The sequence below is a fragment of the Scyliorhinus torazame genome, chromosome 18 (assembly GCF_047496885.1).
Source record: "Scyliorhinus torazame isolate Kashiwa2021f chromosome 18, sScyTor2.1, whole genome shotgun sequence".
Lineage (NCBI taxonomy): Eukaryota > Metazoa > Chordata > Chondrichthyes > Carcharhiniformes > Scyliorhinidae > Scyliorhinus > Scyliorhinus torazame.
Window position 1 is genome coordinate 128,364,351 of NC_092724.1, and position 17,563 is coordinate 128,381,913.

General features: G+C 43.4%; 1 protein-coding gene across 6 annotated transcripts in view; it reads left to right on the forward strand.

Annotated features, from left to right (window-relative positions):
* The window catches only part of LOC140395496 (netrin-1), a 266,763-nt gene that overhangs the window by 227,766 nt on the left and 21,434 nt on the right, over positions 1 to 17,563 (forward strand). For all 6 annotated transcript variants that reach the window (XM_072483325.1, XM_072483328.1, XM_072483329.1 and 3 more), the window contains exon 6: positions 2,541 to 2,615. In XM_072483325.1, the coding sequence (XP_072339426.1) occupies positions 2,541 to 2,615 (75 nt within the window). The remainder of the gene's footprint in view (positions 1 to 2,540; positions 2,616 to 17,563) is intronic.

Here is a 17,563-nt window from a genome sequence, read left to right on the forward strand (position 1 = left end):
CAATATCAGGGAGATGGTGGCCTGTGACATCGTCGGGGGTAACACCTCCCTGTCTCTTTCTTGCCTCATTAAAAACCCTCGCCAGCACTGGCCCCACTATCTCGGAGAACTTTTTAAAAACTCCACCAAATACCCATCCGGCCCCGGGGCTTTACCCGATTGCATGACCCTCAAGCCCACCAATATTTCTTCAGTCCTGATCAGAGCCCATCTACCAATCCCCTACTCACTTTTGGGAAGGTCAGTTCATCCAGAAAGCGTCTCATCCCCTCCAGCCCCGTGTGAGGTTCCGAGGAGTAAAGCTTGCTATAGAAGTCCCTGAACACCTTGTTCAGCCCCGCCGGATCCCCTACCAAGCCCCCCCCCCCCCCCCCCCCCCCCCACTCACCACCCCCGTCGACTACCTTCCATATTTCCCTGGCCTCTTTCCTCATCCTCAGTTGCTGTGCCAGCATTCTACTGGCTTTCTCCATGTGCTCGTAAATCGCACCCCGCGCCAACAAGTCTCCCACCTATTGTCCCCTCTGACCCATACCCCCGCCCATCAACACCACTTCCCCAAACCAGCCACCCTCGAGCAATTGCTCTGAAAAGAAACAAACAAAACGAGAGACAAAGAGAACCCCAATGCTAATGCAAATCAAATAAAACAGAATACGTAATTGGCATTTCCAACCCCCCCCACCGATCCGAACACAAAAAGCCCCCAGCACCACATACCTTAACCTCCCTCTTTTATCCCAACAAAAACTCAAGTACAGGAGGGAAACAGAAAAACCAGGAAGAGAAAAAGAAAAACACATAGCACCAGGAAAATGTGTAAACATCGCTCAGTGTCTTATTAACCCAAGTCCAAAAAGTCCTCAGTTCGGCACCAGCCCTTTTCTCTTGGCGAAGTCCATCGCATCCTTGGGTTCCTCAAAGTAATGGTGCCCCCCCTCGTGTGTGACTCAAAGGCACGCCGGATACAGCAGCCCAAACTTCACCTGCTTCTTAAACAGAATCTCTTTGACTTGCCTATAGCCTGCCCTCCTTCTGGCCACCTCCACACTCAGGTCCTGGTAGATGTGTAAGACACTGTTATTCCAATGGCAACTCCGTGTACGCTTGGCCCATTGTAGCAAGGGGGGGCCCTCCCGCTCGCGGCTGCGCTCGCGGCTGCCTCGCTAGCGCCCTGTGCGCCCTGTCCACCTCCACCGGGTGCGGGAAGACATCATCTCCCAACATCTTCTGGAATATGCCCACCACATACGCTGTGGCATCTTCTCCTTCAGCCCCCTCCGGGAGACCAACAATTCTCAAATTCTACCGACGAGACCTATTTTCCAGGTCCTCCACCTTTTCCAGGAGCCTTTTCTGCTGGTCCTTCAGCCTCTCCACCTCCGCCTTCACCCACCGTTTGGTGATCCTCCTGCTCCTCCAGCACCTTTTCCAGCTTCTGGATCGTACGATCCTGGGCATACAGCCTATGCTCAAGGCGCTCGATAGACTTCTGAATCGGGTCTAAACTGTCCCGCTTCAAAGCAGTAAAGCCCTCTTGGATGACGTTCAACAGATGCTCCGTTGTTGGCTGGGCTGCTGGGTCCGGACATCGGCCATATTGTCCTCAGCAGCAGCTTCTACACTGCCCTTGTTTGCCCACTTCTTCAACTGTTTGCGATTCTTTCTGCTTCTTAATTCCACACACCTGTGCCTGGAGTCAGTGCCTGAGTGCCTATGCCTTCCGAACTAGCACTCAAAAGTACAAAAAAGTCAGGGAACAAGGTCCAAAAGTCCGACCGGATCGCGAGCCACCGAATGTGCAACTTACTTCTCCATAGCCGCCACGGGAAGTCCCCAGGGGCAGCATGACTTTGACAGTCTCTGAAGTCTCTGGGTCCCGTTCCAACAAAAGGTTTTATTTGGATGTACTCACTTATGTGTATGTTAACTAATATATCAAATGTGTCTTATCAGCCAGCCAAGTAGAGGAAAGGCAGACAGCAACAAAGTAGACGGGAGCAATAGGCTCGATATAAATGAAAAGTGCTTTGTGGAACATTTATTTGTTCACCTATCTTGAGAGGACACCAAAAGCATTGCTAATGCCCAATAGGTTCCTCATTTCCTGCCTGACCTTCTGTTGTTCGAGGATGACCTGTAGTCAGCATCTCCATGGAAAGAAAGCAAAGTTTGACACAAGCCCGAGTTGAGGTGACAATGAGGTATCCATGGGCCTTAATCAGGGGCCAGTGCCACTTTGATAGGAGGGGAATCAGCAGCTTAAAGGAGACCTGGGTGGTGTAAATAGGGGAGGCCTAAAGATCTCAAATAAGGCAAAGACTGCCTGCAGACAGCAAAGTATTTACCAGACAGGGCTCTTTGTGTGACTTTTTCTATAGAAATTAAGGCGTTATGAATGCTCTATAAGACCTATTAGACAACACAATTGGCAGCAGCAGATGGATTCCGTAAGGACTCAGCTATTCTGAGCAATGCTGCTTCTACCATGTCTTTTTGTAGTCTAATGTGTGTGTTTTTATTTCTCCATCCCACAACAGACTGTGACTCATACTGCAAGGCTTCCAAGGGGAAACTGAAAATAAATATGAAAAAGTATTGCAAGAAAGATTATGGTGAGTAGAATTTCAACCGTTATATTTACGGAGGATCATAATTCTCCTTTTGTGATGGGTCCGGGAGACCCAGCGGCAGACTTGTCCATTGTCTTTTTTGATGCGTCATCTAATTTGAGAATTGAGTTGTTGACAAAGGAATAAAATTAGTTATTTCTGTTATGTATATGTCAGATCCATTGAAAGTACAATACCTCTGCAGTGAAAAGCATTAAGTATCCTCTCACAAATGCATAGATTTAGTTGTAAAAATAGTCAAGAAATGAAAGGAAGTATAACAGGCTGGAAGGATAATTTGGTGGATAGAGTGAATATTAATAGAATCATAGAATCCCTACAGTGCAGAAGGAGGCCATTCAGCCCGTCGGGTCAGCACCGGCCCTCTGAATAAATGCTTCAAAGCCAAAATTGAAACGTGGGCCACTGCTTCGTCCATTCAGAATCCAAGATATTTGGGCTAAGAAATCATTTTGTCTTGATCCCAGCTCTGGGTCACTGGCCGTGTGGAATTTGCACATTCTCCCCGTGTTTGTATGGGTTTCGCCACCACAACCCAAAGATGTGCAAGGTAGGTGGATTGAACACGCTAAATTACCCCTTAATTGGAAAAAATTAATTGGGTACTCTAAATTTAAAAAAAAACGAAATCATTTTCTCACTGTCTCTTCTGGTTAAAGACCTTTTGTTTGGGGATTAGTTCCTCTGTCTAATGATCTGCTTAAATTTCCAATGAGGAGCAATACCAGCTCAGGTGTGTCTCTTAATATTTCATCACCCTGGTTAAACATATTACCATTCACAAGATAATAATGGATGAGACTAGTCCACTATATCAGAGATCAGCATTGAATCATTTCCTAGGAGGTTTTAACCTCAATTACTTGCCAGGAAGTCTATTCCCAATATAAATCACTTTTTCTGGAAAGGATTCTTCTAGTGTGCATCCTAAGTTTATCTTTTAAAAAAATATTTCTATTCAGAACAGATTTTCATTATAATAAAGTAACAAAAATACAGCAAACCCCAATACAAGCAACACCTGCCAAACCTCAGTCCATCCCGACCGCCCTCCTCAGCTATCAATAAAGAAACATAAAGACAACCCCCCACCCCCTAACGGCTGACGGTAGCCAGTTCCCTGAAAAAGGAGATAAAAGGCTGCCACCTCAAGTAGAACCCTCCCACTGACCCCCGCATGGGACACTTGATCTTCTCAAGATACAAAGATTCTACCAGGTCTCCCAGCCAGGTCGAGGCCATAGGCGGCACCGGGTTCTTCCACCCAAGCAGAACTCGCCTCCGGGATATTAACGAGGTGAAGACTAAGACAACTGCCTTTGTCCCTGTCTGCAGCACGGCAAGTCCGATACTCCAAAGATGGCCGCCAATGGGCACGGTTCCAGCTGGATATCCCAAATCCCCAACATAGCGTCAAATAACGTGACCCAAAAGCTTACAAGTTTGGGGCAAAACCAAAACATGTGCATATGATTCGTCGGCCCCCCTAGAGCACCATTCACACCTATTCGCCACCCCACAAGAAGAACCCATTCATACTCGCCCTGGTCAGGTGCACCCTGTGTACCACCTTGAACTGGATCAAGCTTAACCTCGCACATGAGGAGGTGAAGTTGACCCTATTAAGAGCCTCACTCCACACCCTCCCCTCAAAAACCAAACACAGTTGACCTTCCCATTTCACCTTTACTTCTGCCAGCTCCGTCGACAGCATCTACCCGTAAATATCCAAAATCTTACCCTACCCTAACTTGGCCAATGACAGGACACTCTCCATGAGCGAGGATGACGGTGCCAAGGGAAATGAAGGAAGCTCCTTACGTAGAATATCGCGAACCTGCAAGTACCTGAATACATTCACTCTTGGGAGCTGAACTTCTCTAAAAATCCATCCAAATCGGGGAACCTATTTCAAGAAACATGTCCCTAAACATCTCCAACCCCTCTCTCTCCCATGCCCTGATCAATGAATCAAAGTCAGATGGCAAAAATCTACGAATCCTGCAAATAAGAGCCAACAGTGACATGGAGCCCAGTTTAAAATGCTGCCTAAACTGATTCCAAATGCTCAAGGTGGCTATCACCACCAGGCTCAAGTGAATCCTGCAGGGGAAAATGGGAGTAGGGCAGTAACCAGTGCTCTCAGACTCGACCCTATGCATGGACCCTCCTCCATCCACCCCCGCACCTTATCAATATTTGCCGGCCTGCGGCAGCACAGGGCACAGTGGTTAGCACTATGCCTCACGGCGCCGAGGTACCAGGTTCGATCCCGGCTCTGGGTCACTGTCCGTGTGGAGTTTGCGCATTCTCCCCGTGTTTGCGTGGGTTTCGCCCCCACAACCCAAAAAGATATGTAGGGTAGGTGGATTGGCCATGCTAAATTGGCCCTTCATTGGAAAAAATTAATTGGGCACTCTAAATTTGTATTAAAAAAAAAGTAAAAATAAATATTTGCCCCCGCCCCCCCCCCCCCAACCACACACACACAAGGGAGAAGAAACCTACCCACCAAAAATGTATTAATCTGGGAGTAGGCCCGATGGATATGGGGAGAAAAACTCCTTATCCGTCAGACACATAAATCTCCACGGACAGTGACCCAGTCGGGATTGAACCTGGAACTCGGTGCCGTGAGGCAGCAGTGCTAATCGCTGTGCCACCGTACTGCCCTCTAAATTTATCTTTGACTAGGTTAAGCCTGCATCTGCTCCAGCAATTTGGTTTAAAGTATGTTATAGACCTTGCCTGATCATAGCGCAGATTAATCATGCTCTCTTACCTGATGCCCATGCATGTACACTTTGTAATGTACATCACAGGTCATGAGTTTCACAAGAATGCCAAGGTCAATGATAATATATCAACTACCGTTTAGCTGAAATCACTATCTTGTAATTGATTGGTAATTGATACTACCTTTCGGTCGATGCATAATACAGTTTGTTATCTTTTTAAACCTACAATCTATTGTGTTCATCTCTTGACTGTACAGTTTTAAAAGTATATTAATGTCGTGATGATGTCTTCAAATGTATAGTCTTATTTAAGCATTTAATTTTTTTTGAAAAAGCTACATGTTTCTCTAATTACTTTCCCAATCATGCCTGTCATCTCAAAAGCATTTATACTTTTGCCATCTATTTGTTACCGCACCATTCTTTGGGTTAACTTGATGCCAGATTATTTAACTACTAATGTAACTACTAACCTAGACTTCAAGCTGTTGTCACTATTCCTAAACTGAGTGTCATACAAATGTTTCGAACCAATTTTGGTACAGCACTGCAGCAAGCTACAGATATACGTCTAAGAATACACCATGGACTAGTGCGTTGGAGGTGGTGGGAAATTAATTAGCAAGTTAGTAGAAATGTCCTGAATTGCTTCACATCTCTTTAGGCTGTTCCCAGTTAAGCTGTTGAGTAGTGTATGCTCCTACATGGAAAAACTGATTACGCTATCCATGCCATCCCAATTCTGCATGCCTTCTCCCACCACAGCATGTGGCAGCCAAAGAATTTGGATTCAGTCACACTATTGCCCTGAACAGTATGGCCTCAAGCAAGCATTTTGAAATCGATAGGGTAGAAAACGTTACAGAAAGATGCTCGGAACTGTGTACAAGTTCTATGAACTGTGCCCTACTTCCACTTATAAATACGTGACCATTAACGTTTTCAGGAATCATTAGTCAATAAATTGTTGGAGAAAAAAAAATCTGAATGTGTATCCCTTTATCACATTACTCATTTCTTGCATTTTTGATATCTTGCGTTTAAGCTTTGTCTGATAACACTTTGGGATCATTTAGAGTGTTAGTGCTGTGCTGACAGATAAGCAGCCAACAGCACAAAATCATCCACTCTTATCAGTCACAGTTGCTGTGCATGAAAGATAAAATGTATACTCTTGGTTCCAGCGTGAAATTTAATCAGCAGATGCAGGATTATTGATGGATGGCTACTGAGAAATTAAAACAGATTTTTGAAATTATGATTATGTCAACAGGCAACTAATGAGGCAGTTTCTCTTTCTGCAAGCTGACACAGACAAGACTGATTATGTTATTTGAAAAAAAATGGTTCAGCAGGACATGAAGTTCTGAAAAACACAATTTAAGATAGAAATGGTGCTTTGGCGCTTCAGCTATGTGTCTAAGCATTTAAAATAATGGGTTAAATTGAAAAAAAGCAGAGGAATCTGACGGATCCCACGAGTAGCAGGTTTAACTCCACACAGGACTCTCTGTGATGTTAAACCCAAGTGCTCTCAGACTGCATCAATTAAGGGGGAGTCTCATATCACTTGTATCTGGACTGGGCTGGGATTCAGCTCTGGAATTATGCAGCAAATTTAGCATTGTGGTAGCTGCAGTATATATGCACACTTAAAATCCTGCACAAGTGCTGTCAGTTCTTAACCTGTCATCTTTTTAAAAGATTTTTCCAATTAAAGGGCAATTTACCCTGCATATCTTTTGGTTGTGGGGGTGAGACTAACACAGACACGGGGAGTATGTGCAAATTCCACATGGACAGTGACCTGGGGCCGGGTCCTCGCCGCCCTGAGGCAGCAGTGCTAATCATTGCGCCACAACCGTCATCTTAACAGTACTTTGTGCAAAAATTATATCTATTAATACACTGTTTCAGTAATATTAAATAATTCTCCCAAACTCAAAATTTGTTCATTGTGAAATCAGGAAGGTTAAATGTTTTATGTCTAGTCTATGCTATGTTAGATCCCAGCTACTGAAGTGATAGGAATTACAACCACTGGCCTTAGAGACCCTGCCTCAGCTACTAATCAGTATCTGAAACCACTGCTGGAAGTGCATGGCTGTGAGGTTTGGCAGAGGGAAGGATTGGGCATGGTTATGGCGGCATTCCTATTCAGTGTTTGTGGATGCTCACAATCAAGGCTGACACATGAATGTTTATCAGTCAGAAGAGGTATGAGAGGATGTATAGCACCTTTAAAGTCCAAAGATGTGCAGTTTAGGTGGATTGGTCATGCTAAATTGCCCCTTAGTGTCCAAAAGGTTTGGTGGCGTTAGTGGGTAACGGGGACAGGGTGGAGGTGTGACTTAAGTAGGGTGCTCTTACCAAGGGCTGGTGCAGACACGATGGGCCGAATGGCCTCCTTCTGCACTGTAGATTCTATGATTCTATGATAAAAACATATCCGAGGAATCAAATGGCTTCAGAAGAGAGAGGGAGAAAATTGACAAACACAACATCATAAAATGAAAGCGGCCAACCTTCTTCCTTCCTTCCCTGAAGCTACATTCCTGATCTTTCTCCATTTCTTGTGTAAGTGGCCACTATTTATGTTTCAGCTGCAGGAGTGAATATAGGCTACACCATAGGGAGCAATGACATCAAAATCTATTACTTCTTTGCTCAACGTCCTCAGGCATGCACCACTACCAGTGGGAGTTTGCAAGTTAATCTTCAGGCACAATTTAAGGTCTTGGGCAAGAGGTGCAGATGGGGACGTGAGGAAGAGGGGTAATAATGTGGAGCTCACTGCCCATGAGGGTGGCAAACGCGGAGATGATGAATGATTTCAGTAGGAAACTGGATGGGCACTTGGGGGAAATAAAAGTATTGAGCTACAGGGTTGAGGGGGAATGGGACAAATTGGATTGCTCTGCCAAGAGCCGGCTTGGACTTGATCGCCCGGATGATCCCTTTCTGTGCTGCAGTGTCTCTCTGACTCGAAGAACTCTGGCCAAATTTCCCCATACTGACCAAGGAGCATTGAAGCCCATTGCAGCACATCATCCCGGCTGAAATTAGCAGAAGCATTAGTGAGCACGGACCAAACCTGACACTGGCCTGTGTGGTTCAGCTGTTCACAAGTTCAATTCATTGAGCCACCGAGGGAACCCATAACTTCCATTTTGCTCAGATTACTTAACTTGCGAAAGGAGTGAAAATAGTTTTAAAAAGCAGGAAGTCACTCCTTTGGCGACAGCATTTACCTCATGTTACAGTAGGTCCATCTGTTTAAAGTGTGCAGCAACTTACCACAGGCAGTTCTCTCCTCAGATTACTGCAGCATTAATGTTGGACTGGATGAATAAGCTCCATGGTGAAATCTCAACAGCATTAATGTACAATGCTGGCAGAATGCAGTCCTCTCAGTGGAAGTTACTTCAACACAATACATTTGAACTCTTTCAACTTTATTGATTCTACTCATTTAACAACCCACCAAAATTAAATTCCCTGGGAACATTTTTTAATGATTTAGCTTTAGATGAAAGTAATGTTAAATGAATATGACAGAAACTGTGACAGGTAAAATCTGTGAAAGTAAAGCAATTTTCAGAGGAGTCACTGACTTGTGCAGGTCTTGTGGTGGTATCCGGACCTCCAGGTTCAAGTCCTAGACCAGGACCTGTGGCTACAGAAGAAATTTTTGTGACACGGTTCAATGGGCTGGGAATCCTTCCACCACTTTCTCTACTATTCTCTGAAAGAGGAAAAGTGCGTGAAGATACTAAAACAAAATGACTTTAAGCGCATTTTGTTTCAAATGTCATCTAGGTCAATTCTGTGCAGCAACAAAGCTGAAAAACATGTTGATCCACTTTGTTTCTACCCATCAGTGCTGTGCTAAGTTTGCATCAAATGTTAACGTGCACTCTCAATGCAAAAACAAATTCCCCAACTTCTGTGCATCTCAACAATAACTTGCACTTTGTCTCATTATTTCCATGGGGTCATTTCCTAAGATTAGTTATCACTTATATAAAAAAATGTCTATGCGGTTGGAAACTAGCTGGTGCTCTTCAGAGAGGCAGTTATAGGCAGGCAGTACTGAACTACTCTGATATTTGCTTTGTGTTGATAGACACAGGAAGAATTCCTTCACGCGCTATTTGTAACAACTGATAAGTCTGTTTATAAAGAAACTGTTTCCAATTTTTCTACAATTAGTGAACAGTGGGACTCGTTCCACCAAATATCCTCTTTGAAATGTTGTTTGATTCTGTAATAGTTCATGGGGCCTTTTATTCTTTTATTTACCACAGTTGAAGATCGTTATGCACCATGTGATATTTTCAAAGTGCAATTTGTGATGTAGCTCAGCACACATCGGATCTAGAATCAGTAAATTATTGCTGTGTATGTGACCGGCGCTACTTCATGGAGATGGATCACCAAGAAACCAAAATAGGTTAAAATTTGCTCAATTTTCCCACATGCTTGAACCTTTGTCTTGTCGGCATTGTGGTTTGCGAATCAGCTTTAGTACTCATGCATAATTGGAGTGAACACAGAATTGGATCTCAAGTCATTTTAGATTCAAATTGCCACATGGAACACAGTGCCACCTTCTCAAGGGCAATTAGGGATGGACAATAAATGCTGGTCTTACCCATAATGCTCACAGCACACAAATATATTTTTTTAAATTGTGGTTTAAAAATATGGGCCAAATCTTCTGGTCTCCCCAGATTATCAAAGACCGGATGCATCTGACTAAAAATATGCATCCGCACCCTGTGGAGATCCTGACTTGCATTCTCTGTGGGAATTGCACAGGAAATGTGAAGTCTCCTGCTCTCCAGTACCCTCCACGAATGTCTCTGACTCGGAGTTAGTCACGTCAGAGATTTTGGACAGTTCCATGGCACTTAGCTGGGTAGTTACCCAGAAAACACTGTACAAATTAAAGCCTAATCTAAAATCTGGGTAACTATGCAACCTACTCCCAAATCACCAACACCCCCCACCCCCCTGAGTACCCCCTCCTCCTCTGACCTCCCAACTACCCTCCTAACCAACTGACTACCCTCCTGACCGGACATGACTAGTCCCCCAACCTGATTACATCTCCCAACCATCTGACTACACCAACCCGACTCCCACTAACACACATCCCCACCTGCCCAACACACCTAACCATTCACTCATTCATTTCCTATCATTGAGAAACATGACCTATCAAATTACCATACTGCAGCTAATGTCATAAGAGGGCATGTCCTGTTTTCCCCTGACTCTACTCTGCCTCGACAGCGTTCCCCGAGGGATGCATTCCTATGACGGTTGGGTAGGAAGATCCCAGAAGAAATTAGTAAAAGTGTTGGGTGGGAGGAATTTGTTCACCTTATGAGGAAAGGTTAGACAGACTGGGCATGTTCCCAGTGGAGTTTTGAAGATTGAGGGGTGACTTGATTGAAGTATATAAGATCCTGAAGTATACACGATTCTTGACAAGGTGGACATGGGAAGGATGTTTACACTTGTGAGTGAACCCAGAACCAGGGGGCACGGTTTTAAAATTAGGGGTTCCCTTTTACGACACAGATGAGGAGAATGTTTTTCCTCTCAGAGGATTGTGCAACTTTGGAACTTTTTACCCGAGAAGGGGGTGGACACGAGGGTGATTGAATATTTTTAATGCATAGGTAGATAGATTCTTGGTAGGAAAGGGAATCAGAGGTTAACAGAGGTAGATGGAACATGTAATTTGATACACAAACAGTTCTGCCATGATCTTATCAAATGGCAGACCAAACCCGAGGGAGAGAATGGCCCACTTCTGCTTCTAGTTCGTATGAGCACAGTGGCAACAAAACCATCATTACCACTGCTCAGAAGATCTGGTCCAATGTCTTGGTTACTAATGCTATTACTAGGACGCCACGTTGGTGCAGTGGCCAGCACTGCCACCTCACAGCGCTGAGGACCCGATTTTGATCCCGGTTCCTGGTCCATATGGAGTCTGCACATTCTCCCTGTGTCTACGTGGGTCTCACCCATGCTGTGCAGGGTAGGTGGATTGGCCACGCTAAAATGCACCTTAAAAAAAATAGAATTGGGTACTCTAAATTTAGTTGAAAAAACTAATGCTATTAAGAATCGGTCATCAATGTTTTCAGATGGAAGCAAGTGAAAATGAATTCTTTTTTAAGAAGGTAACACTCTGACCTTAGATGGGCTCCCCCACTGAACAGTACTGTCCCAATTGACACATCCAAAAGAAGAAACATAAGATGCTGGCGCTTCTTAATGCACGCAAGTATTTTATTTAACCGATTGTCTGAAGGCTGCACTGTGGTTATAACAAGAAAGTGTTACTGTTCTCAGTGGGGTTTGCTATGGATACAAGAGTGAGCAAACAATCCAACAGACTCGAGGAGAATGACCAATTGGTTTTATCATTTATGAAACCAACAAAAATGATGCAGCAGGTGGTGTCCATTAACTGATTATTAATGCATGCCAGTCGCAATCTGTGATCAGGGCCAGTTTGACTACACAACCCGGAATGGTTATAAATGGCCATCATTCAAAAAAACAGCCTGAGATGGCATCCGACAATAACGCCTGCCAACATTCTTTTGGAGGTTTTTAAAGCAACTGTATAAGTTTGAACCGTATGTTCCTGTAAATTACAGATTTGTAGCAGTTATTAAAGCAGACATTTCAAGAATTTCTATCCTCTGGATCCCTCTAGTCTCCATTAAACAGTGAAATTCCTTGGGGATGCAATTGCACAATGTTGCAAAATTAATGCACAAGTGCAGTTGTTTTGAAATCCCTTTTTCTGCTTTTCAGTGAAGGCATCGTCCATGTTAGAAAGCCTTCCTTAGAATTGTGAGCAAAGCAATTTTGTGTCCAACATGTGAAGTGTTTGTACAGAAATTGCACAGTTTAATTTAATCTCTTATTAGTTTGTGAAGAAATGTTTTAGGAGCATCCAGCTAGAAGATGGTCAGACTTATTTTGGATCCCTTGTCACATCACAAATTCAAATCAAATGGAAGAGAAAGGCCAAAAGCCGTGTGGTTGATGGGATGTCCGTGGGGAAGTCAGTTCAAATAGCTAACATCCTCAACCCCAGCTGAATGTTGCTGCTGTTACTCCAACTCCACTTTATCTTCCTCATGACATCAGTCGCATTTCTAGGTATCAAACAATTGTATGTTGCAAGAATGCCCTGAATGAAGTATGCTCATGTAGCGTACAGAGCATACTCTATATGCTTTGAATTGTCTCAGCAGTAAACACTTCCAGTCATCAAATAGTTAACAGAAGTAATGAGGAACAAAAACATGAAATTGGGCTTTTTAGATTTGCTCTTGCCACTTGCCTTCCGGTACAATTAAAGCAAATACAAATGTTAATGTACTAAATCTTTGATTGGTGTGTAACATTGTGATATTACCAACAAACCTACAAATTTTTTAGAACATACAGTGCAGAAGGAGGCCATTCGGCCCATCGTGTCTGCACTGACCCACTTAAGCCCTCACTTCCACCCTATCCCCTAACCCAATAACCCCTCCTAACCTTTTTGGTCACTAAGGGCAATTTATCATGGCCAATCCACCTAACCTGCACGTCTTTGGACTGTGGGAGGAAACTGGAGCACCCGGAGGAAACCCATGCAGACGCGGGGAGAACGTGCAAACTCCGCACAGACTGTGACCCAGCGGGGAATTGAACCTGGGACCCTGGTGCTGTGAAGCCACAGTGCTATCCACTTGTGCTACCGTGCTGCTTATGCATAGTGAATAAAGCAAGAATCAACTGAGACCACTAATCTTACAGACCACACTGCGTTTACAGACCACAATTTATGACCAGACTTTACATTTGAGAGGTGCAGCATAGAGCTGTGTTTGAAAATTGGCCTCTTCAGATCCTTTGATGATTTTGCAAGTTTATCCAGTGAGTAGCTGGGCCGTGCAAACCAGGTTTCATTCTCCAGTCAAACATACCCTTGCAGTCCAATAATGTGAACAATCATTGAATGAGGAATAGTCACTTGAGTAAAGTAGCGGAGTGTGACGGACGCATATAGAACCATACCATAGTAAGGAGTCAATGCCATCAGTGCAGGAAATTGGTGGATCAGAAAATAAACTAGCCCCTTGAGATGATATTCAAACGGTTTATCCAGATTTTACCAAAGTCGAAACTAAATGTTATAACTATTAGCCTACGTTTTCCAATCATAAAGCCAACAGCAGTCCATTCATTTTAATGGGTTATCGTTGGCAATACGATTGGAAAAACCATGGTTTTCGTTGCCTCACACTCAAGTGAGAAGTGCACATCAATATGGAAGTTCAAATTTAAATAATTCTTTACTCTTGAGAATCAAGTTGTATGCAATTTCCATTAGTTTGGCAAAGGCATCTCCTCTCAAACTTGCATACAGAAATAACTTTTTCTAAATGATATTTCAATTCCAGTAAAGCAAATTCTGAAGTGAACCATTCTAAAGTAATCCTAATGGGCCTACCATTAAACAAGCTGGCACACTGTGTTTGGTAGCTAATGATATAAAATAATACAGTATGTGGAAGATGACCATATTGGATTGCTGTGATGCAGCCACATTGTGATTCGCTATAGCTTGGAGTCTGTGTACATAATTCAGTGTAATACTGAACACGTTACTATAAATCTTAATTGCAGACAGGAATATTAGGGGAAATGCAGTATTGTCACCCCCGTCCCCCACATAGATACTCCTGGCTTTGAAACTGTTAAGTGTTAACATATGCCCTTGCAAAAGATACAGTGCAGCAGGAAACTTCAAGAGTATGCGGAGGTGAATGGCAATAGAGCAATTAGGTATGAGTTCCAGGAGATTGATGCAAGACTTTTGGCGCCGTTCCAAAATCAAAACCGAAGAGCATTCCAAGGTTGAGACATTTGCAAATGCTCTTCAATTTTCGTTTCTGCTATATATTGTATATATTTGGTAGGGAAACAAGTTTTGAAATCGTGCTAGAAGTTGTGTAGTAACAACTCAAACTAAGGGTGGATTAGAAAACAGCTTTGCCCTTTGACCTATCCTATTGTTCAATCTGTCTTCGGGTTGCCTCTTCTTCTCAGTGTTTCTTCAGGAATGTGGGGAATATTAAGGCAACTAACCTACAATTTTCAGTGGATCCTTGCGAGCCCCAACCTAATGGCCATAGGTGAGAAATGACAATGACTGTGTTTCACTTCTATACAGTGTCTCCCCCAGAGAGAAATATTAAATCTTACACAGGAATCACATAGGAAAGAGCATTCTTATTTTGGCTGCTGCAGGTTTGTACCTGATTCCACTGGCAGTTCAAAGGGAGCTGTAAACATTTACACTTGACTGAAAATTGAAGTGCATCATTCTTAGGTGCAAGAACATTTCTGTCCTAAAGAAAGCATATTTTCCAGATACAAACATGAATAAGGAGCTGCTAAAGGGATATAATGTTCTGGGAAACAATTGCTAGAGGTAGAAAGTCACACTTAAAAGGAGCAGTGCTCCGAAAGCTAGTGTTTGAAACAAACCTGTTGGACTTTAACCTGGCGCTGTAAGATTTCTTACTGCCCACTTAAAGAGATAACAGGATGCTAACAGCAGGCTCACACGGAAACTGATGAATGATTGGGGATTAATCAGATGACCACAGTGACATTTTACTTTTGTGAAGCTGTGTGAGCAACAAAGCTCATGCTTTCCATTTTAGGAGCCCGGGGTCAGCATCAAACATCTTTGGATGAGGTGTAGTATTCAGATGCTGTATAAACTTACCACCTATCTCACCTCGACAATGTAGCTCAATTATAGTCTTAGAAGAGCATTCCCCACAGAGCTAGAGTGATAGGTTTTCCAAGACCAAGACCAACCTTATGACCCTTTGAGTGAGATTTCTAATTTGGAATCAAACTCAGCCATTTCACTCCATCAACTAGGAAATAGGCTGCGAGATTGTCTAAATTCACCTCACTTACAGCCCAGACACTGAAGAGACTTTCATCTTGTTTGTCTGGATCTAATTAAGACCTATATTGCCGAGACGCAAGGCCGGTGTCTGACCCATTTGTGTCACATAGCCCCCACTTCTGCATTATTTAATTGAGATAATTTGATAAATCTCAGTGATTGAAGATATTAATTCATATATAATCTTGAGGTTTTGGCCTAGATCGTCTGGGGTGGAATGTCAAAGGGGCATGGCGGTGCGGGGGGAGGGGGGGTTGCTGGGGAGGGACTGCAGTGATCTGGAAGTCTGGATTCTCTGAATGCGTGGAGCTGATTGCCAGGCTAGTCTCTCTGTAGGGTGGGAAACACTCCATAAGATGTTGCAGCAGTGGAACTGGGGGCTATCCTGCTGTAATGGTACAGTTCGCAAATCAGGGGAGGGGCTGGGTACAGTGTGCCCCGTAGCATTGGTGGTGGTAGGGGTATTATCTTGGAGGGTTGGAGGCATATTAGGAGGAAAGACTGTGGGAATGATCACTGGGGATGGACGGTTCCATTCATGAGGCAATTCAATCATGAGGGAGATCTGTAATTGCAGGGGAAGCTGATAATCACAGGGTTGGGACCGATTGCAAAAGGGGCTCGATGATCGTGTGGGGGGGGGGGGTGAGATTTGGTGTTCATGGGGTCTGTGATCATGGGGAAGGAGTCAGTGATCACTGCAGTGAGGTCAGATTACACGGTGGCCAGTGATCCTGAGGGAAGTCTGATCGAAGAGAAGAGAAGCAGCTTAAGTTGAAGAGGGAGTGGAGGAAGCACTTCTACTGCTCCTGGTCCACAAGCAGTTCTGTAATAGCGCTTACCTCTTCCACATAACAGCTCTCGCCTTCCTTTATCTGTCAGGTTAAACATGAAAGAGAGAGAAAATTGGATGCATGTCGCTACATTAAAATATTTAAATAGGGTACTGACCCCATGGCAGATAATCAGTTGGCAGCCCTTCCATCCTGCCTCTGCTAAAATTGAAATTGGGCAAGTTTGAGGTAGATTGGATGCAGTCATACCTGACCTGACCAAAATCCAGCCAATTTTGAGGTTTTTTTCCATCACTGCTTGGAAATCAGTTCTTGAACTCAAATAAACTAGTTCAATTCAATGTATGGGTTAAATTATGGTCATTCTTTTGCACTGGTTAAGTTGTCATTGTGGGTTAAGCGTGCTTCACATCCATGACAGATAATTGCATCCATACAGGAATAATGATCCAACATTGTTGCTGCAATTTATTAGTCACCAGCTGATTCCTGGCAAAAGCCATGTCCCCAACAATCTTATGAAACTACAATGGACAGTTTGAATGACTAACCCTGGATTTAATTTTTAACCCACAGAGTATTCATACTCAGTTTTGGCATGCTGACTGGTGGAGCTCAAAAGGATTTCAAAACTTCAGATATCAATATAAAATTGTTTTAGGTTTAGAATAGCTTAACTTACAGAGATTGGACGTTATAAAGAATAACAACTTCCCATCAAGTTTTGGAGCTGACATTAAGATCATTCTGAAATTAGCAGTCACTTATTTATGGAGAAGACCAAGAAGGAACTCATACAGAATATATTTTTAATACCTTTCTAATTAAGGGCAATTTTCAGTGTGGCCAATCCACCTACCCTGCACATCTTTGGATTGTAGGGGTGAGATCCACGCAGACGCGGGGAGAAACTCCACACGGACAATGACCTGGGACTGGGATCAAACCCGGAGCCTCGGCGCCGTGAGGCAGCAGTGCTAACCACTGCACCATCGTGCCACTCTTACTCGTACAGAATACTGAAGTTTTTGCATGAGTTTTCAGTGCTGCAAGTAATCGCATTTCAGTTTTTAAAAAGGTATGTTTGTGATACAAGAAAAACACTGGAGTAGAGAATATAAAACAATAGATATATAGTCATAAGGAAGGGGCTGATAACTCACAAGTGACTATCACTTAAAATGAGCAAATACATGAATCTCATAGGATGAAATCTTTATTTTGCAACTAAATTTGCACTGAGCAACCTTTGTGCAATAGAAAGTGAAAATACTTGAAATCGGCAAAGCTAAACTTCTCTTCTGGATGTACTTACAGAAATACTTCTTTCCCATGTGAAAAGTTAAAAGTGTTCCTCTAAATCGTGATAATTATTACAAATTATCC